This window comes from Asparagus officinalis, chromosome 8 (genome assembly GCF_001876935.1).
Source record: "Asparagus officinalis chromosome 8, Aspof.V1, whole genome shotgun sequence".
NCBI lineage: Eukaryota > Viridiplantae > Streptophyta > Magnoliopsida > Asparagales > Asparagaceae > Asparagus > Asparagus officinalis.
Genome location: NC_033801.1, coordinates 19,299,727 through 19,323,510, shown reverse-complemented (window position 1 = coordinate 19,323,510; position 23,784 = coordinate 19,299,727). Strand labels below are relative to the sequence as shown.

General features: G+C 41.1%; 1 protein-coding gene across 1 annotated transcript; it reads left to right on the top strand.

The window, feature by feature from the left end:
* LOC109822659 (glutathione S-transferase U17-like) lies at positions 5,227-7,040 on the top strand. Its single transcript, XM_020388890.1, has 2 exons — positions 5,227-5,654; positions 6,520-7,040. The coding sequence occupies exons 1-2, from the start codon at positions 5,334-5,336 to the stop codon at positions 6,889-6,891; spliced, it is 693 nt and encodes a 230-aa protein (XP_020244479.1). The 5' UTR covers positions 5,227-5,333; the 3' UTR covers positions 6,892-7,040.

Below are 23,784 nucleotides of genomic sequence, written 5' to 3'. Positions count from 1 at the left end.
AGATATGAACTATCTCGCCAGCGAGACAGTGTTTGCTGTCTCGCAGCGAGACAGTGTTTACTGTCTCGCCAGCGAGACAGTGTTGAAATGGTCAAAATCACCTCGATAACTGCCCTACACGTGTCCATCAAATTTACTATCTCGCGGGCCGAGACAGCAAACACTGTCTCGCCCGCCGAGACAGTAAACACTGTCTCGCCGTACTAATTTTGTCATTTGTTGAGTTTTTTCAGTTACAGACCCCTGAGGCTATAAATACCCCCCTAGGGTCACTTCTAACGAGGGTCGAGCATATTTTCGAGCAATTCAGAGCAGAGAGAGCAGATTTAAGTTTTCGTGTAACTTCTTGAAATTGAGCTTTGACTTGATTTTAAGAAGAACGACTATCTTACTTTGATAAGATATCGTTTCAAGTTCTCACTTCGATAAACAAAGTCAGAATCAGTAAACCCCCTTCACGATCTGTGATTCGGCGATCCACGAACCAAAGTGTTCCCGGCACAGGCAAAGTCCCACAAAAACAGGATTCGATAAACGACTTCTGTGTTAGTTTCTCAAGAGTTGTAATTTTCTAATTTTTTTCATTGTAATTCGTTGTAAACGACCGAAGTTCAATAGAATTATCAATGGAAGCATTGTAATTCGTTGTAAACGACCGAAGTTCAATAGAATTATCAATGGAAGCAACTTTTGATGCAAACAGGCCTATTGGCCAAAAAGAGGTCGGTTTTGCTAAATAATTAGCAAAATAGCGGTTTTGCTAATTATTTAGCAAAAATGGTCTTTTTTTTAAAACTCCTTTCTTTTTTTCTTCTTTCAAGTTTTTACCTACAAAACCCAAAGTTAAACGCCATTTATTTTAAAACCCACCCAATTGAGCCCATTGTAAGCCCCATTTATGTTAAAACCCACGCGCTTCCATTGGATGTTTTTCCCCCATAAACTAAAGGCCTTACCCCAAATTTATTTTTGTAGCCCCATTCAAGTTTTACTAGGGATGTTTCACTAATAAACTAAAAGTGTAACCCTTTTTATTTTAAAATCCATTGACTTTCAAGCTCAAAAATATTCTTATAAACCCAAAGCTTTAGCCCAAATTTTTTTAATTCCGGACACTTGTAAGAAGGGGTTTTTACCCAAGTTTTATCCTTATTTATATCTAACCTTATCTAGTTACAAACTTACTCTTAGAGTTGAAAACAATCTACAAAATTAGTTTAAAACTTAATTTTTATTTCAGACTTTGGTACACGGTGTAATATAATTGACTTTGGTACGCGGTGTAATATAATTGACTATATTATCGTTATAAGTGATCAAGTAGGTGATGTATTTTAAGCATAAGTGCTTAAACTATTATTTTGTTGGTGCTTTTAATACTAATACCGTGTCATGGGTGTTGATATTAGTTATCAAACAGGGGGTTTATATGTGGATTATGGAGGTATTAGGGTCCATTTATCTCCTTTGATGGCTGATCCCCCAATAGACTGCTGAGCTTCTTGCAAAACTGCAACACGTTAGAGGACCGAAGTTGGGTTCTACGATGATTCCTCTGATAATCAAGTTAATATTTGAGCTTGAGTGGAGAAGTAATATGGAGATAGTGTGTTTTTTAGTAAGAGATTGCTTACCCATGCACTGCAGGCAGTCCCTCTATTTATAGTAGGTACAGAGAGGCAATTTTGTAATTTTGGTCAAGTCCAAGCATAGTGTTTAATCAGCAATTACTTTACATGTGTTCGTTGTGGGGGTCATGAGTCACATTTGTGATCAATATGATGGTGACAAGGGACACTTCCTGCCAAGGAGGGACACCTTCTGGGGACAAGGGATGACTCGTACCGCCTTTTTAGTTGGCCTCATAAATTGTTGACTCGGCTTGATGATAAGGGACGACTCGGCTTGGCGATAAGGGATGTCTGTCTCAGCCTGACGAGAATGGATGGCTCGGCCAGGTGAGAAGGGACGACTCAACCTGGCAAGAAGGGATAACTCTTCTTTTGGTCTGTCTGTATTGAGTTAGGGTGTAGTATGCTTGGGACACGTGTCAACAAGTTAAATGTGATTAACACTTGTTTATTTCTATGGCACAACACTGGCCCCTTTTGATCGCTGAGTCCAAGTGAAATAGAACTTCGTGCCTTTGTAATGGGGATGCCTCGACCTTGTGCCTTCGGTTTACATCTCACCTGGCCAAGACATGCATCCCTTCTCATCAAGCCGAGTTATCCCTTCTCGCCAGGCTGAGTCGACAACTTGCAAGGTCGACTAAAAAAGCAATATGTGTCATCCCTTTTCGCTAGGAGGCGTCCCTTCTTGCCAGACTGAGTCATCCGTTCTCGCTAGGCCGAGATATGCATTCCTACTCGCCAGACCTAATCGTCCCTTAGACATACATCCCTTCCCACTAAGCTGAGGTAGGAGACGCTTTCCATCATGTTGAGAATAGACATCTCTTCTCGCCAGGTCGAGAGAGACGTTCCTTTCTAACAGGCTGAGGCATGAGATGCTTCTCGTTAGGAGGCGTCCTTTCTCGCTAGGAGGTATCCTTTCTCGCCCTTCTCTCCAGACCAAGACATGCGTCCCTTCCCACCAGGCTGAGGTAGGAGACCCTTCTCGTCAGACTGAGACAGACGTTCCTTTTTGCCAGACCGAGACAGGCGTCCCTTGTTACCAGGCTGAGTCGTCATTTTCCTCCAGGTCGACTCGTCCCTTCTCGCCAGACTGAGGCAGGAGTCCCTTCTTGTCAGGCCGAGACAAGCATCCCTCCTCACCAGACCGACTCGTCCTTTCTCTCTAAGCTGAGTTAAAATGTGTCCTTTCTCGTCCTTCTCATTAGGAGTCATCCCATCTCTCCAGGTTGGCTCCTCCCTTCCCGCCAGGTGAGACAGATGTCCCTTCCCAGCTAGGCTGAGGTAAGCATCCCTTCCAGCCCAGGCAATCAAGAACTTCCACCTAAGATTAAATGAAGAGTAAGGCTAAAAAGCCTGCAAATTTGTCATGGAACGTAAAACATTTTAGAGGATACCTCCCCAAAATATAGTCAAATTAAGACACATAAATAAGAGATATTTTTGTGTGTGTACTAACCTGTATGCAGTCTCAGCCACTCGATCTTCGTCGATTCAACGATAAAACGAAAGATCGTGGCATCATTTTCATGGATAAGCCCAATACATGTACCAAAGATACTGGTGCCTTTTTAGGGTAAAACCAAGACACATCATCAACTCGGTCGACTCGACTCAGAGACCTTGGTACCTATTCAGGGTAAAACCAAGGCACGTCATCGATAAAAAGACCTTGACATCTTCCTACATCCAAGGCATACACATCAAAGATCTTGGTACCTTTTCAGAGTAAAACTAAGATACATCATCAACTCGGTTGCCTCTAACACTGAAGACCTTGGTACATTTTTGGGTAAAACCAAGGCACGCCATTAATTTGGTTCCCTTCAACACCAAAGACCTTGGTACCTTTTCAAGGTAAAACCAAAGCACGTCATTAACTCGGTCGCCTTCGACATCAAAGACCTTGGTACATTTTTAGGATAAAACTAAGGCACGTCATCAACTCGGTCGACTTCGACATAAAGACCTTAGCATCTTCCTAAGTTCAAGGCATGTACCCCTAGATCTTGGTGTCACTGTGAGTAAACCCAAGGCACGAGGTCGAGACATCCTCATTACAAAGGCAAAAAGTTCTATTTCACTCGGACTCGGCTAGCTGAGTTCGAGCAAAAGGGGCCAGTATTGTGCCATTGAAATAAACAAGTGTTAATTATATTCAACTTGTTGATTCATGTCCTAAGCAGACTACATCCCAACTCAATGCAGACGGACCATAAGAAGAGTTACCCCTTCTTGCCAATCCTAGTCGTCCCTTCTCGCCAGGCCGAGACATGCGTCCCTTCTCGCCAGGTCGAGACATGCATCCCTTCTCACCAGGACGAGTCGTCCCTTCTCGTCAGACTGAGTCAACAATTCTCTAGGAGGCGTCCCTTCTCGTCAGACCAAGTCGTCCCTTCTCGCCAGGCCAAGACATGCATCCCTTCTCGCTAGGCCGAATCGTCCCTTCTCGCGAGGAGGCGTCCCTTCTCGCTAGGCTGAGTCGTCCCTTCTCGCGAGGAGGCGTCCCTTCTTACCAGACTGAGTCATCCCTTCTCGTCAGGCCGAATCGACCCCTCTCTCCCAGGCTAGGTTGAAAGTGGTCATCCTCGAGCCCCACCCCAACAGCCAATTACCATCATATTAAATGCATAGCCCCCATAGTCATTGTCACTCATCAAACTCCATCAGCACCATGCTTCCTCTGTCACCATCATATTGATCACAATGGTGACTCATGCCACCCACAACCAACACATGTAAAGTAACTGCTGACTAAGCAGTCTGTTTGGACTCGACTAAAATTACAAAATTACCCCTTTGTACCTACTATAAATAGAGGGACTGTTTGCAGCACATAGGTAAGCAATCTCTTGCTAAAAATACATATCTCCATATTACTTCTCCACTAAAGCTTAACTACTGACTTGATCATCGGAGGAATCACCAAAGAACCCAACTCCGCTCCTTTAACATGTTGCAGTTTTGCAGGAAGCTCAGCAGTCTAATGGGGGATCAGCCATCAAAGGAGATCAAAGGATCCTAACACCTCCATAATCCACACATAAACCCCCTGTTTGATAACTGACATCAACAATGGGAATCTATAGATAGGTTTCTACCTATAAACTCAGGTTTCTACCTATAAACTAGAGTTTTACACCCCCTCCCCGCCACCCACAAAAAAAAAAAAAAAAAAACCACCCCATTCCCCCAACCCACCAGAGTATTTTTCAACTTACCCCACTAAAAAAAAAAAAAAAAAAAACCACCCCATTCCCCCAACCCACCAGAGTATTTTTCAACTTACTGTCATCCAAAAAACGGTATTTATCAATAAACCAAAGTTTAAACCTCATTTATTTTTCAATCCACCCACTTCCAAAATCACTCTTACAACTAAAAGATTTAAATAAAGTAATTTTTTAAACTTACTCTGTATTTTCAGAGTACTTCGGTATACATTATTATATTTTATCTAAGTGACCAGATACACCAAGTATTTAAACCATTACTCATTGTGACGTTTTTCAAACTAATGCAGCGGCATCGCGTGGGCCAATTTCGTTCATGTCTCTTTAGATCTCCCCCGTCAAATAGTTGACTTGGCTATCCTCAGCTACTACCATGTGTTTGGTTAGCTAGCCCACAGACTCAACCTAACCTTCACTTGTATAAGATCATCATCAATCCTGCGACAAAACTACAAGCTGCCCAAATATGGCTACAGACGAGGTGAAGATCCTGGGACGATGGACGAGCCCATTCGTGATGAGGTCAAGGGTAGCGCTGAATCTTAAGGGAGTTGAGTATGAGTTTTTGGAGGAGGTTTTTGGGGTGAAGAGTGATTTGCTGCTGAAATCAAACCCTGTATATAAAAAGATGCCTGTCATGATTCACAACGGGAAGCCTATTTGTGAGTCTATGATCATTGTCGAGTACATCGATGAGGCTTGGGCTGATGGAAAGCCTGCAATTTTGCCTGATGATCCGTACGATCGAGCGGTTGCGCGCTTCTGGGCTGTGTACATTGATGATAAGGTATGCATGCAGATTTTACTTTTCTACTATAAGGATTTTCTTTTTGAAGAATTTGTTGGATGGATTTGAACGTGTAGTTTTTTTTTTGCCCTTTTTTCTTTGTTTTTTTTCTTTTTTGGTTTTGGTTTTGGTTTATGGGTATTTTTCTTATGGAACTTTACCTTTTGCACAGAAGCTACCAACGGTTTGAAAAAGGATAGATGAGCTTATCAAGTATGAAAGTCTCTATCTAGGCCTTTTGAGCCTTTGACCATCTAAATCTAACATCGTGCTATCCTTATCTTTAAACAATATTTTAAGAATGATAAGCGTAGTGTGAAGGCTGTTTATTCATTGATTCAAATTGTTTCATTTTTAGCCAAAATTTCATTAGAGGTGTCTCATGTATTATCCAAATATCATCTAGCTCTTTTATATCTGGAAATCATAAGCAAGAGTTCTTAATGTTATCTTTGTCATTAGCGTAGGTCCTTTTTACAAACTTCTATTACATCCTATTGATGTGTCATTAACGTCATGCGCATTTTAGCAAAAAAGTTAGTGAAATTACAAGTTTGCATGTCATTTCAATGAACATGTCACAAAAGTTAGCGAAGTTTGTTAAAAAGATGTAGCTGATGAGGGAGGCAGCGTTATGAATAGAGACCTCCTTTGAAAACTTGTAAACGTAAAGAATGCATTTGATATTTGGAAATATATAAAACACCTCCACTAAAAAAAATGAAACAAGTTGGATTACATTTTAATTCATGTAAATTTATATAAAGTCTTCATATCCTTAATCCTTCATCATATAATTTTAGTTTTCTTAAAAAATATTAGATGGCTTTTCTAAATTGCCTCCTACTTGCATATCTTGCTCTAGTTCTTCCCCTCCATGAGAGCAACATGGAGTTCACAAACAGAAGAAGCCAAGGCAGAAGCAGTCTCCCAAGCCCACACGTCCCTCCAATTCCTCGAAGAAGCCTTCAAAACCTGCAGCAAAGGCAAGGGTTTCTTCGGCGGCGACAGCATCGGATCCCTAGACATCTCCCTTGGCTGCTACTTGGGCTGGATCAGGACCACCGAGAACATAACAGGTGTCAACTTATTGACTGTAGAGAAAACGCCGCTGTTGGCTGCGTGGGCCGAGCGGTTCTGTGCTGATGAGGCGGTGAAGGAGGTGATGCCGGAGATTGACAGGCTTGTGGAGTTTGCTAAGATGCTTCAGGCTAAGTGGAAGGCTCCTGCCAACTAATTAAAGAGACTTGTTGTGGTTACTTTGTTTGCATGCTATTTGAATAAGTACTCCTACTTGTTGTTAGCGCTAAGTTGAATGTTGCTTTTGAAGTGGAAAAATGTGTACTTGATGGGTTTCGAATATCAAATGCTTGGATGTTTCTTCAACTTCAAAGGTTGGTGACGTTGCTGTTATGAGCATTTGGGTGATTTTGTTCTTAGAATTTACCTTTGAAGTTACCTTTCTATTTTGAAAACAAGATACGGAAAACAAACAAATACGCATCCAATGAAATTAGGGGATTTTATTAGTAGAATTTGGGAGTTAAAGAAGTTAGTAAGTCCTTGAAGAAAGCCAATCGCTCTGCCGAATTCACAGTTTGAATCTAGTTGTTGATCAAGGTTAGCAAATTGGATTTTAACACTAGGCTGGGTCATCAAGATCTGCACGGAAAGTATTATTACAATCTCCAGGATAAAGCAAATATCATTCATATGAAAGCACATAAATACTAAGAAGACACTACACACGGATATACGGGGTTCGCCATAGTACTAGAAGCAAATCAAACATGCACATCCCTCGAATTGAGCCGACAATAGCCCTTTGCTTGCTGTCCTTGTGCTCCACCTGAATCGCTCATTTGGGACCACCTCTCCTACTCCACCATATGAGCCAGATGCCTCTATCTCCTTCATTGCTTGGCTTAGGCTGAATATGAGCACTCATTGTTCTTGAACTCCCACAATCCAATGTCGCCATCTCCATGTGTCTCACTCGCTCGTGACCACTTGCAAGGTCGACCTAATGTAGAACTATCCTCCTCGAGGCAAAACATATCAACCATCTCTTGCTCTTTTGATGACTCTAAATAATTGCATGGTGACAACTCTATTACTAGAATCACGTCTGATTCTCTACACCAGTATCATCATTCGTATACTCGTTTGTCCTATCCGCAATCAGATCTATTCTTCACCATCATTAGAACTTCCTAGAACTTTTTAACTATTTCGAGCATAATCTTAAAAATGAGACCCTCCTATCACGTTCAAAACACTTCAAAATCTAGGAATTTACTCTTAGATTGCCAAAATCCATCTTTGATTCATCAGTCTACACTCTAATCAACCTCAGCGATTGATTTGATTTGGAAACAATTTTTTTTATCAGAACCCAATCACTCATGTAGTCATGTGAATAGAACTTCGCACTTCACGTGCCTCAACATGTACCAGTTCACACATAAAAGCTCATTTACACTCGCAACTAATTTTTTAATTTAACTTCTTTTTTTAGTTAGTTCCTTGGATAAATCAGAAATCATGTCTCTATTCGTTGAACACTGTATACATTCAAATTAGATATTTTCAGTTACATTGTTATATGTATTCAACTCTAAAAAAGAATATTTAATTTTATTAGTCAACATTTTATCATCCTTCTATAAACTTTAATTCATCTTCTTAACAACTTTATACTTTTCAGCAAGTTTTTAAACTAACATAGCATCTCAACATACTTACCACCATCATTAAGTTATGTATACCTCATCATCGGAGCTCTTGTGTTCGAAATTGTCCTAATTACCTTCACTAGCTGTAATGACCGTAAATTTTAATACTGGTTTAAATAATTTTCTAGTATTTAAATATTAAATATTATTTTCTAAAAGAGTATTTATATTTTCCTAATTTTCTACGATTTAAAAAAATACTGTATTATAATATTTTAATGGTTTTGCTAATTATAAATTTAGCTGTTCGGTAAAACTTTTTAAATTAATAATTAATTATTCATTATTGTTATTATTATTATTTTGATCATAAATTTTTAATATTTATTTGAATAATTTTTCTTGTATATTTTTTATATAGGGGTATTTTTCCTGCGTTTTCTCTCTCACCGGTATATCACTCTGTATCTCTCTCTTCATCTCTCTCTCCTACCCCACTTCCCCTAAATCACTCCTTAATTTCCTCCTCATTTCCCGCAATTCCCTCCTGGTGTTTCCCCCTGATTCCCTTAAAACCCACGTGATTCTCTCTCTCCCCTCAAAAGAAATCCCACTCTCATTCTCTCTCTCTCCTCTATTATTCATCAGCCCACCCTCTCTCTCACTCACCCACGTTCTCTCTCTCTCACTCATGCTCTCGTTCTCTCCCCCTATCACCATCTCAGTCTCTCTCTTCCTCTCTCCATCATCATCACCGACCACCACCACCTCCACCCCATCACCACCCGCAAAAATCGTCGCCGCCACCAAGCTGCCGCAACTCCTCCCTCGAGCTCAGCCCTGAGCTCCTGAGTTTTCCCCTGCTCGTCCTATCGCCTCTTCCCTCTCTTCTTCTCGTACAACCCAACCGCCGACGCAAACCCAACGCCCATGCCACGACGCACCATCGCTGCCCCCCCTCCTTCTTCAACCTCCGACCTGAGCTCTGCCATCGAGCTCGACTGCCCTTCCCCCGTCAGCCTTCTTCCCTTCCGTCTACCCCAACACGATAGCGACAGCCGCCTGATATCCATCCCCACGCCTCAGCCGCGACGAGCTCTCCTCCCTTCGCAGCTCCCTCCAGCGTTCCGACGAGCTCCACGTCGACAGCAACCGCAACCTTAGGCCTGACGCGTGCCGACGAACCACCCCCTCGCCATCGTCTTCTTCTCCGAGAGCCTTCCCCTCAGCCAGCACCTCGCCGCCGAGCTTTCCTTCACCACGCCGCTGCCCACGCTGCCCCCAACACTAGCCCGACGACAGCTTCCAAGCTCTCCCGATCACTCCCGATCTCGTCGCCAACCAGCGCCTCCATCGCACGCCACATGTTCGACGATATGCCAACAGCCCCGTCGCACCCCGTTGAGCCCCTCAGTGATGACAACCGCCGTCGTTGTCGCCATCCCCAAACATCGCCGCTCGTCGTCAAGCCCTCGGCCTCGCAGGCAAGATCCCGCCCCTCTTGATTTGTTACTTCATATTTATATATGTCATTAATTAGTTGCATAGATTAGATTATGAATTGTTATTAACTGCATGGGCTTGTTGATGATCATATTGATAATGATGTTAGATAAGTAATTTAAAGAAATAAGTATTTTGTATAAAAGTGGTTATTTGAGATGTTTTTAAAGGAAAAAATATATTTAAAGATTATTTTTAGAATTATTATGATGAGAAAAGGATTAATTGGAAAAATGAGTTGGTTTTGAATAATTATTAGAATAGATAATTTTAAAGTATTTATTTCGGAAAAAGGGGTCATTTTGAGTTGTTAAGTTATTTTCGTCAAAAGAATTATATTTTGATAATTATGACGATTTAAAAGAAATTATTTTGTGAAGTAAATTATTTTAGGAAGATTACAATAATTTAAAATAAATTATTTTGGAAAAAGATTATTTTTCTAAATTACATAGTTGGTCGTTCATAAATTTATGACTCTTAATTTCGATTACCTGGTTGTCATGATATTATTGTACATGATCAGTTGTTTTTATTGTTATTTATTGTGATTGAGAACCATTAGTAGTTCATGACTTAGTGGCCTCGTGCGTCATGAACAGACCTAGTGACATGTATGGGTGTGTTGACTGAGTTTAGGTGGTGAATTCGAGTTTCAATGAGGTTTATGGTTGCCTTAGAAAATACAAGAGAGTTGGGATGGGGAAGTCCATGTTCATGTGATCGGATAAGGCTGTTGATGTATCTTCCAGGCTCGCGCCAATGAATTCGTGTAGTCACTGGGGTTGGTTTGTTGGGCTAAAGTGAATTCGTGTAGTCACTTTAGTCAGTGAATTTGTGTAGTCACCCGAGTTCTGCTTGAGTTCGGACCAGGCCAAAATCGGATTGCGTGTAGTCCTCTGACCGATTCGTGTAGCGGTATTGGATGCGCGTAGAGGATTTATGAACAGTCAGTTATCCGGTGATATGAATGTTGACTCTGTGTGAGATGTGGACCAGTGACCTGTTATAGAATGGCTAGTTACATGACTTGTTACATAAGGTGATTAGGATTCTCGTGTGAGATGTAGGTCAGTTGTGTTCTTTTCATACATAGATTGGGGTTAATATTTAATGATCTACAATTTGCGACATATGGTATATACATGAGGGTTTCCTTGTTTGGATTATTTCGCTCGACGTACTACGTCTCGAGTTGTAGATTTTTAAGTATTAATTCCATCTAGTTGTATGACTTTGTGACTTGTATGATTGTTCTGATCGCTAGCTGCATGACCTCATTACCTGTTCGATTTTTGGATTCTTCTGATTATCATGTTTTAGTAGTGTTATCGCATGTCGTTTTTTGTTGGATTACCAGTTGCACATTCTTTTGTCGTTTTGGTTATCATATCATTCTCCGCTTGGGTTTTCGTTCGTTCTTTTCTTTTGTGGGGTTTTACCGTGTGCCATGCACCCTGACGTACACCTATTTTCTTTGGTGTACATCAGACTTAGAGGAAGAACATGTTCAGCTTGGAGATGCGCCAGAGCCGAGTATTCTCAGCAGGAGTGTCTAGCGGACAGAGCAGAAGAAGAACCGAGCTTAGTTATTTCTTTCACTTTGCTTTTGTAGCAATTCCTTTCCTGCTTGATCATTGTATTTTATATTCTCCAGTGTTTTATTTAGATAGTTTGTATAAGGGCATGTTTGACCCGTATTTTATGTCTCGGATGTTATTCCATTTGTGATATGATATTTTTTTATTTTGAGTTTGTCTATTATATTCTTGCTGATTGTGATCGGGGACCTGTGACTTCGCATTGTATTTATTTCTAGACGCTTAGCGTATTGGATTGAGAAGAAAAGAAAAAGAAAAAGAAAAAAATAGTGTATATTTCTTCTCAATCTAATACGTCGCGGGCTTGTTCACGTTCCGATTCCGGGGTATTTTGGGAAGCGGGGCGTGACACTAGCCATGAGACAACGATATACTTTTTTGTCATCATCGCTTAAGCCACTCTTTGACACTTCTTCTCTACTCGACATGTCTCATGTTGTTAGCGTGAAGCTTTTGCCCTTCTCTTCATAGTCCTTTTTGTTTAATGGGCAATTATTCCTTAAGTGATTGTGTTTCCTACACCAAAAATAAGTTGATTTAGTATCAGAATTGCTAGAATTATATTTGTTTACTTTGCTTATGTAGTAACTACGTTTTTCTTGTAGGAATTTCTGACCATTCTTTGATTTGAGGAAGGATCAAAGCCTTTAAGAATTTGATCTACATTGTTATCTTTCACTCTTAGAACTTGAGCTTAAACTCATGTTTGTCTTGACCTTTGTTTTTCCTCTTTTCGCTTTGAGAGCACATTACTTATTCTTTGGGTTATCCTCCGTCTGCTATTCTCTCTCCTTCAATCTTGCCCCATGTGTGATAAGGTTTCCTACAGGATTATTAAGAGTTTAGATAAATTATGGGATTCCTTGATAGCGATTACCTCAACATCCCATTTAGATGAAAGTGATCAAAGAGCTTTGCGAACGACGAACTTGTCTTAGTGGTACCCTTTTTCCCAATATTTTTGTCTTGTTCACAATATTCGTGAAATATGTGAACATATCCTATATGCTCTCTGGGGCCTTCATCTTGAAATTCTCATACTTGCTCACGAGCATTGTGATCTTAGCCTTCTTGACCTGTAAAGTGCCCTTACGTGTTACCTCCAACATTTACCAGATTTCTTGCATAGTCGCACAATCAGAAACATGATTAAATTCATTAGAATTCAAAGAACAATACAATACATTCATAGCTTTAGCATTATGAGAGTAATTATCTTTTCAATTGCAGTCCACTTATCCTTAGATTTAGCAATGGTAATTCCATCATCTATGTTAGTGGATTCATGATAACTAAATTGTATCATATTTCAAACTTTATAATCAGTGGATAACAAAAATACCCTCACAAGCTTTCCAATATGAAAACTTTGTGCCATCAAATATGGGGTTTGGTTAACTGCATGTCCTTTAGGGAAAGTGGTTAAGGGTCCTAAACTTACCATGTATCCTAGATTGTGAAGCCTAATATATGGACACTAGGTTCTAATACCACTAATTAGATCTGTGATGCAAGCTTGGTGTACGNGGCGGGGGGGGTGGGGGGGGTGGGGTGAATAGAAATGCTTATTATTTTTGAGATATCATAGAATACACAGCTGAATAAAATAAATAATAAGAAAAACAATAAGCGAAATAATAATCACAGGAAAAATCACTGTTAGAACACACAAGACTTTATAGTGGTTTGAATAAATAATCCTACATCCAGTTGTTTGGGTCAAAAATCGTTGTTTTCATTGTGATTGAATCTATTACAACTTTAATCGTTTATAATAAACTCAAATAAAAAGTTGACCTTTTTTTATAAGATCTCCTTATACAATGAAAATACAAAAAATACGATTCTTGTCAAACAGCGCAACGGGCGTTTATCACCCGCTGCTTGTGTGGGATCTTTGCCTGTGTCGGGGACATTAATATCCGTGGATCGCCACGGATCAGATCCGGTTGACAGATTAATGATCAAAGCTCTTACTTCACGAAGGAAGTAATCGCTGCAATGATGATCTCGACCAAGCGAGATCACGGCTCTTCTCGAGATTTAAGACTAAGCTTAAATCCGGAGGAATAGGGGACGGGTCTCAGATCTCTCGAACTGCACTCTTTATGCACAGTAGTTCGCCAAGATCTGCTAACCCTCTGAAATTTGTGCTCCAATCTCCAATTCGACAGCACCTTGTCCTCTTGACCTCCATCCCTCGAGAAATGAGCACCCGAGCTCGTATTTATAAGCTTCGGAAGCGAATATTTGGATAAGAACGAGGGATTCCTCCTTATCTTCAGTTGAAAACTGAATAACCACAGTATCAGATCAGTTAGGACGCTCAGGAATAAACAAATCCCAAGAAAAATCGTCAAAACCAAAACAAGATCAAATCTGGCCGAAATAGTATTTCAGACTCATTCTTTTATAGAAGAGTCTGAAAGGCTTTGGATAAGATAGGCCTTTTCCTCAATTTCGTAGAGGGACCTGTGAACTGCTTCAATTCTCGACTTCTTCAGCCTTCAGTCTATTCATTATTTTGTCAAATAGATGAAGTTCTTTCGGCACTGCGTTTATCGTCTGACCATTGTCAAAATCTTGAATTGAAGTTGGTGTGTAAGTTTCTGAACTTAGCTCGTGTCATTGAGTTGACTTTGAACTGATCATCTTCGTCAGAAATTCATATCTGAATCCGATTGAACTCCCTGAAATCATCATTTGTCTTATTTTGACGAGATTGCTGATACGTTGACCGACATCGATCTTTACTGCAACGCGTTGACCGACGTTAACATAGTTTATACTCGTACGTTTGCTAGAGTCTACACAGTTTAAGCTCTTGAGGCATTGAAGCGTGGCGGTCCCAAATTTTAGGCTGCAGGACCAACTATTAAAGTTATTTCATCTGCAGATATGGATCTTATCCCGAAGTCGTTGGATGCTCAAGTCACGAGACCAACTAATGAAGCTGATGCATTAGTGACTCATATTTATAGAATTTTTTGGCAAATTCTCAGCCATCAACGGGTTTGATTAGCCTTTACCGACTACTGTTTGAGTCGGGCTAGCATGCAGATTATTTAGACCCGTTCTGCATGTAACGTTGTGCTAAAAGAATTAACTATTTTAGAGCTACGATATTGAATACGTAGACTTCATCTTTCTCACAGGAATAGACTACCCGACAACGCGTGTTAGACGCTGACTTAGGATTTTTGGTAAATCCTCAGCCTTTAACGGATTTGACGTGCCTTTACCGATTACCATTTGAATCGGGTTTGCATGCAGATTATTTAAGTCTGTTCCGCATGTAACGTTATGATAAAAGAGTTAACTCATTTAGTGCTATGATATTGAATACGTAGACTTCGTCTTTCTCACGGGAATAGATTACCCGGTAACGCGTGTTAGGCGCTGACTTATCCCTACTTAGGCTTCGGGATAAAAGTCCACGTGCGTGTAAGGCAAGGATTATGGTGTTATTAATAACAACCTGCCATAATATTAAATATGTGGGTTTTTATCCTTTTTACGGTAAAAGACTAACCGGCAACGCGTGTTAGGCGCTGACTTATCCCTACTTAGGCTTCGGGATCAAATTCCCCAGACTGGGATTCTGACGTCTTTTCCAATCGGTGAAAGACTAAACCGGTAACGCGTGTTAGACGCTGACTTAGGATTTTTGGCAAATCCTCAGCCTTCAACGGATTTGACGCGCCTTTACCGATTACCGTTTGAATCGGGCTTGCATGCTGATTGTTTAAGTCCGTTCCGCATGTAACGTTATGCTAAAAGAGTTAACTCATTTAGTGCTATGATATTGAATACGTAGACTTCGTCTTTCTCATGGGAATAGATTACCCGGCAATACGTGTTAGGCGCTGACTTATCCCTACTTAGGCTTCGGAATAAAAGTCCTCGTGCGTGTAAGGCACATATTATGGTGTTATTAATAACAACCTGCCACAATATTGAATATATGGGCTTTTGTCCTTTTTACAGCAAAAGACTAACCGGCAACGCGTGTTAGGCGCTGACTTATCCCTACTTAGGATTCGGGATCAAATTCCCCAGACTGGGATTTTGGTGTCTTTTTCAATCGGTGAAAGACTAAACCGGCAACGCGTGTTAGGCGTTGACTTATCCCTACTTAGGATTCGGGATAAAATTCTCCATGCATAAAAGGCATGGATTTTGTAGTTGAATGATGGTGTCTTCTCTTAGGGCAAAGACGAACCCGATACGGGAGAGGAAGAATTTTATATTCTATCTCCCAAAGCTGAAGAGGAAGAATTTTATATTCTATCTCCGGTTACAAAAGGAAACTCAAAGTGGGATCTCTACTTCAAGAATTCGAGAAGGTGAAACTAAGAGTGAGATCTCCACTCCGAGAATCAAAAAGATTCGGATAACCCTAACTGTCGGAAGGTTTGATTACCGAACTAAAGATAGATTTCTCGTTTATCGAGAGTAAATTATGGTTTTGGTCCTTACTGTAGGAAGGTTTGACCAAGTGAGAGTTTAAGATGACCCTAACTGTAGGAAGGTTTGATCACTCGATTTGAAAGTGGACGTCTCGTTCATGGAAGGAATCGAGAGGGGATTTTTTTTTGGTCCTAACTATAGGAAGGTTTGACCAAGTGAACAGTGGGAGTAGGAGTACAAATCACAATGGGAGTGTTGACTCGTACGAATTACTCAGTAGGGGTTCTTGGTGTCAAGTGATAAGGACTTAACACGAATAAGTTTGACAATTCGTCAAGGATTGACAGATCAAAATTCCAAGCATTATATCCGGACTCTAACCATGAAAGTGTTGAGTGCACGAGCATAGCGGAAGTTTGAATGGATTAAACCGGAAAGAATTTTAGTGGACCCACTATCAATTAATTTGATCAGTGAGGGATTTTATGGTGGAAGACTGTGAGTCATCAAACACCAATGGGAGTTTTGTGAGGGAAGATTGATCCAACGAAGTGATCGAATCTCATCTCAGCAAAAGAGTATTCGGAAATCACAGTGGGGGTTTAGTGTTTATCACTTTCTTCGTAACGATTGGGTTATCCCTAAGAAAATTACATGTAGCATTCTTTCGGGAACTTCCCGTTACATGAATCATCCACCACCAGCTTCCTTTGTGGATCTGGGTTTGACATTATACTCAGTTACATGACCGGATTATCCTTAAGAATATTACGTATAAAAATTCTCCAGGAACTTCTCGTCAAAGGTAGAAAACAGTTTAGACTCATATACCTATTAGAGTATTGAGAAGCAGTTTATACTCGTATACTCTTCGGAGTGTTACCATTCTCATTTGGCTTATCCCAGCGTTATGACGACGGCTTCAACCAAGGTTTGGATGCTATTTTTGAGAGCAAAACAATCCTTGATGGAATGAAGGACCCTCCTACGGTACACACAGTACTTTGGATCCGCGATGTTGTCAGCTTCCTCCTGATCTGGGATAGGTGGTAGCTTGATCTTATTATTTTCAAGGAGGGACTCGAAAATGGCTGGAACATCTTCGTCCTTGAAGGAGTACTCTTTTTGGAGTTTCGGGTCCGAAGCTTTTTGCTATCTTCGGGATTGCTGTTATGACGTTTGATTAGCATCAACAGCAGCTGCAGGTGTCTTGCCCTTACCATGAGAGGCGAAGTTCGAGTTCGGAGGATTAGCCGTCGGTTGGCTCCTCTCAGCCTTCTTCCTTCGGAGGAAGCGTTCGGCCCGCTCTCCGTACGTCTTCAACTCTTTCCATGTGTTGGACGGTGCGACTCCCATAACTTCTAATATCTCAATAGATAGGTTGTTATGACATGTTTGGAGGATGAAGTCCTCCGTGATCGGATCTCGACAGTTCATCGCTTTATTCTAGAAACGTTTGATGAAGCCGTTGACCGTTTCTTCGTCTTCCTGTTTCTCCACAAAGAGTGTCCTGATGGATATCTCGGCATCGTCGTCAAAGAAGTTGCCGAGGAATGAGCTCTCCATATCGTCCCAGCTGTTGATACTTCCAGGCTTGAGACGGCGGTACCAATTGAAGGCAGACCTGCGAAGGGTGCCGATGAATGACCGAACCATCAAGGCTTCATTGCCGGAGACCATGCCCAAGTGAGACTTGAAGTAGATCAGATATTGAGTAGGGAAGCCTTTCCCGTCGAATGGTGTGAAGTTGATCAGGTTGAACTTCACCGGGTACGGGATCGAATCCCACTTTCTTAGGTAAGGACATGGAATCCCGATCTTCTTTACCTCTCGATCAGACATCAGAGCGTTAATTTTGCTCTCGAGATCTTTCATTTTCTCATCCTCGTCTGTATCATGTTTTGGACGATTTCTGAGAGGAACAATGTGGTCACCCTCGGCATTATTATTTTTGGCGGGACCACCCCAACGTTGTTATCTGTAGGGGGTGCATTTGAACCACCCCCAGTATTTTTGGGGGGTGCGTCGGCCATTATAATTTCGTCCATTTCTGGATCGCTGTCGACTACGGCGTTCCGGATGCGGTGGCTAGATTCACCTATCTGGTTCGATAAGGCTTGGATCTGTTGGTCATGCTCTTCCCTCATTCGCAGTATAGCCATTTCCATTTTAATTTTGAATGCTTCTTTCTGTTTGGCTGAAGCATCCTCGACCATTTTGGCCACTTTCTCGGTGTTGATCATGAATGCTTCGCGGGATTGACCTGTGCTGGACACCGTATTATCAGAAGCGACTACAGAGTTGGAATCTAATACTTCGTCATCCGAGGATAATCCTCGATTAATCATCTGATAGTCCCTTTGTCTAATGGTTCCCGATCATAAATGGGTTAGATGATGCGATAGGAGAGGATCAAAACCAGAGGGTTGAATTGACTTTCCTCTACCAGTCATATTAACTATGACTGCGGATTGTTCAGGTCCGACCACTTCCAGCTAGAGTCCATACATCAGTCGAGCTATTCCCGAATTAACTCTTCTTCCTGGAGAAAAGTTGGGGCTAGAACCACTTGGAACCATCGGGGACTTTCCCTTATCGACCATATTGATGGTAACTTCTGAGAGTTCATCATCTCGAATAGCCGATCGTTTCTTGCAGAAACGTCTTGGCTTGGTTTTTGACGCTTTCGAGGAGAGCCTTTGGAATACTGAGACCCTCTGTAGAGCGGTCTTGGGGTAGCTACACGTTGATAATACTGCCCTGATAAGTTCTGCGCACGGACAATGAACGCCCGTTTCCTGGGTATCTCTTTTTCGAGATCTGTTCGTACTCCCAACTCAATAGTACAAATCATCGGTCAGATTACCGGAACAACCTATCGTGTGTTGGCACGACTCCCTAGGTATAACATTGTCATCATCAGATGAACACGTTTCTTTCAGGGGATTTGTCGTCTTATAATCGTTCTCAAGACTCACGCGTTTGGAACCACGTTTTTGGGAGCGCTGGATCTTAACGGGCTCCTGGTCTTGGATACACACCCCCAGGTGGGTGGAAACCGGAGTTTTTCCTTTATGAGAAGGCTTAAAATTATTGCGAGGGAGTGTGCGACCCCCAGCTCGAGTGGTTGCTCGGGGTTCAGTCATTGGACCCAAGCGTTCTTTGATTGGAACTTTGCCTCGATTCTTGTGTAAAGGACCCAGGCGATCCGTCTTCCTCGTCTTGAATTGGGACAAGTCCACGTTGTCGTGGCGGCCCTGCCGGAGGTGTGTGATTCATCAGGACAGAAACAAGGGTCGCCGGAGGCTTAAACGGGACTACGGGAGGTGAACCGGGTGCGAACCGAACCGAACCAGGTGCGAACCGAACCGAACCGGATGCGAACCGAACCGAACCGGACGTGAACCGACCACTAATTGGTGGCTCGGCTTGGGTCGAGCCACCAATTGGTTGCTCGGTTTTGGACGAGCCACCAGATGGTGGTTCGCATATTTCGACAGTTCCGGGCACTGTTTGACTTTTTATCGCCGTCGTTTCGGACTTTGGTTTCTAGACTTGGCATGGTTTCGGTATCTTCTTGATCACCTCTTTTTGCTTCAGCTTCTACGCTTCTCGCACGAGAATTCGCGCGTGCGCAATCAAGGCGCGACGCTTCTGAACGCGCTCCTCGAGGGTTGAGCGGGTCCGTTTGACTTGGATCCACTCATTCGCTGTTGGTTTGGAGGAGAGCCTATTTATTTGCTGCTGGGGCACTCGGCGCCTTCTACGTTTCAGATCCGCCTCATACCCAATCCCGTCAACAGGCTCCAAAGCATTAGCAAATCGGCGCGTAAGTCGTTGCCGCTACCTTTGGCGTGCCCTCTTCGATAAAGTTGGTGCGGCTACATCAGTTATCTCATTGATTGAGGAGGAGTCCAGATCTATAAATCCGGCTTCATTGGAGGCTGGAGGGGCGTTGCAAGGTACAGCTACCGTAGCAACGGGGGCTTTGATCTTTCTGCGCTTGTGAGGGGCAGAGGATCTAGAGGAGGAGGTCGACAGATACTCCTCGAACTTTAGTTGATCGAACTCGTACTCGACCTCTTCGTAAACCGGGATCCGGATCCATGGTTGCGGCACGATAGCTTCGGCAGCGAAGCTATTGGCTCCCACTGTGGTCGCCAGCGTGTTTGGGTCAAAAATCGTTGTTTTCATTGTGATTGAATCTATTACAACTTTAATCGTTTACAATAAACTCAAATAAAAAGTTGATCTTTTTTATAAGATCTCCTTATACAATGAAAATACAAAAGATACGACTCTTGTCAAACAGCGCAACAGACGTTTATCACCCGCTGCTTGTGTGAGATCTTTGCCTGTGCCGGGGACGTTAATATCCGTGAATCACCGCAGATCAGATCCGGTTGACAGATTGATGATCAAAGCTCTTACTTCACAAAGGAAGTAATCGCTGCAGCGATGATCTCGACCAAGCGAGGTCACGGCTCTTCTCGAGATTTAAGACTAAGCTTAAATCTGGAGGAATAGGGGACGGATCTCAGATCTCTCGAACTCTACTCTTTATGCACAGTAGTTTGCCAAGATCTGCTAACCCTCTGAAATTCGTGCTCTAATCTCCAATTCGACAGTACCTCGTCCTCTTGATCTCCAGCCCTCGAGAAATGAGCACCCGAGCTCGTATTTATAAGCTTCGGAAGCGGGTATTTGGATAAGAACGAGGGATTCCTCCTTATCTTCAGTTGAGAACTGAATAACCACAATATCAGATCAGTTATGACGCTCAGGAACAAACAAATCCTAAGAAAAACCGTCAAAACCGAAACAGGATCAAATCTGGCCGAAACGTCACCCGGTGGCTCGGCCTGGCCGGGCCACTGGCCCGACCGGATTGTTTTGACGTGATCCGGCCGCCAGAGGCTTTCTTGGTTTTCTCAGGTTAGACTCGTTCCGCATATTTTATCGTTTCGTTGATCTGTACGCTGTTTTGGTGGCCGATGAGCGTGCGGGCCACTTGGTGGTGGCCGGTGAACACGCGGGCCACTTGGTTCGCTGATTTAGTGGCTGATGAGCGTGTGAGCCACTTGGTGGTGGCCGGTGAGCATGCGGGCCACTTGGTTCGCTGATTTGGTGGTTGATGAACGTGCGGGCCACCTGGTGGTGGCCGGTGAGCACGCGTGCCACTTGGAGCTGGCTGACTAGTGTACGGGCCACTTGGAGGTGGCCGGTGAGCGCACAGGCCATTCGGTTTGCTGTTACGCTTCATGTGTTCGTCGGCATTGGACAATCCTCTTAGACTTAGATAATGGCGTTCATCACCTTATCTCTGTCTCGAGCTGTGTGTGGATACCTATAGGCATTTTTAGACGCCTACACCGGTCTTCCTTTTGGAAGGAGCTTCCTCACTTTGTGAAATTTTTTCTAAATCACAAACCCAATGTAGTAGGCTTACAAGACTGTAATACTAGCTTCTCCCAAATTAGTCGTCTAACCTAAACTCTTTGTATATGAGTATCGCTAGCCCTAGCTGGTGATCATTCATCAATTCAACCCTGACTTGAGTATGCCATAGACCCTCATTTCACCTCAGTTTGAGTACGCTGAAAAATACGTTTGAATAAAGAAATAAATAACAATTAAGAACAAATAGAAAGATTTTACAGCCCTTTGATTGTGCAAACTGGGAAGCTCTAAGAAGAATAGCGACGATGGTGAAGTCCAAGAGCAGCACACCTTGAAGGTTGACGATCGGATGATGAAGAATGAAGTCGAGGGTGCTTTCTGAGAAGGTTGAGCAAGATCCTTTCCACCTTCTCTCTTCCTCTTTTTTTTCTCTCTCTTTGTTACTTGTGGAATCTCTAATGAAAATTGTGAGGAAAGAGGCTATATACCCTAAAAATTAGTAGCTGAAATTTAATCTAAAAATAAACGAGAATTCTAAAATCAACGAGTTAACTATCGGTGATCAACCTTAATCATTGATGGCTATGGTTCATCATTGATAATTTGAACTTCTATGTACTTTGCATCATTGATGGTTGATAGTACTATCGATGATCTATAGATCAAATTGAGACCTTTTGGAAAAGCAGTTATAATAGCGATTCTGATAACCAAGTTTGAAGTTATGGATCATGCAAGTTTTAACATTAGTATACGTTTAAATCCTGCTGCTAACTACTTCAATATTGTTAAACTGAAATATTCATTTCTCGATCTATATATTTCCTAATTGAGTCCTATCTATTTTTGTGGATCCATGACAACGATATGGACACAATCTCATTCTCAAACATGAATTTCACTCTTAATATCCTTTTGGAGTTAATCGAGTTGACTTGTCATCTTGCTCTGTTCAATATCGAACTTGATTCTAACTTCTTATAATCTCTGTACAACATCTCAAACATATATTAGATCACTATGAATGTTTTTTATTCATCAAACAAAGTCAATTGTATAGACACAATCCTAATAAAAAGTATACTATTTTCCCCTTTAAATTCTTCTATTATTTTTTATTGAGTACTTACAAATAATTTTTTTTGTTTATCACTGATTTTTTGTTGTCTGCCCTTACACACACACGCATTGATTTTTCAGTGGACGACGATGATTTTCTAGCCCTAAAAGAGGATAATTTTTTTAGCTTTGGTTGATATAGGCCGACTTTGAGATATGCATAACAAATTTCATCTCTCTGATTTGAAGGAAATTCCCATATCAGTGGTCGTAATCCACGATTACGTTCCAAAGAAGATGCATCCATATCACTGGGTTGGATTCTTTGACATTTGGGAGCATGTTTTATAGGAGTTGAATGATCAAAATTTTCCCCTAATAGAGTTCCATCACTTTTCTTGAAGGAAAATTCAATGCTTTTAAGTTTTCCCATAATTTTGCTATTATCTAAAATAAAATAAAATAATTCTATTGGTAATAAAAGTTTAATCCTAATGGATCTGCATGATAATATGAAATACTAAATAATAAATAAATTAACCTGAAAGTACAAAGTTACCTTTATGGAACACGAATCTTAGAATGTGATATAATTGCCTCTTAAATTATCAAATCGGAGCACCGGACAAGCCACGATACCTCTTTTTCTCGATCTCTTTGTTTCTCTCTGACTGCAAAAATCTAGACAACTACTCTTGACTCTCTACTCTTTTTGGTTGGACTTGGATCAAGTTTTCGTGGTTGCATCCTCAAATTAATCACGTCTTTTATAAATAATTACTTTTCATACTCCTATTAAACTAAATAATAGACCCACGTGCCACATGATGCCTGATAGAGTTAGACGTGAATCAAGCTATATCTTTACTTGTACTAATATTTATTAAACTAAATATTTTTTTGAAAATAAATGTCATTTTTTTTTATAATAGAAGCATTAAACATTAATATTTAAAGGAATTGTTAACAAAATTTTTGTCCATGAGCACTAAACTTCTAATTATGACTAAAAAAAGTTGTATAGAATATCATCCAAGGATGGAAACAAAACATATAGTTGTATCCATTACACTCGTAAACTATCTATAGGAAATAACTATTGCATGAACTTTTTTCCTTTAAACATAACTATATCATACGATTACTCATTGGATGCCACTAACCGTGAACTTTTTCATATTTGTTCTACTAAATATTATAATATCTTTATTTAAAACTTTGAAATATATCATGTATGACATAAAAAATGTAATTCAAAATATGTAGTGAGATTATTTGTATCTATTTTATTGCTAAATCATATTTTCTACACTGATACATATAATTAAGTTACAAACATTGAGTGTTTATAACATAAATATCATTTAAGAGAAAAATTTGTTCAGATAAAAAATTAATTTTAATTTCACATGTATTTGTATGTGCAAATACGCTAATTATTGTAAAAAAAATTCAGTTACAACTAGTTACATCTCATTTCAC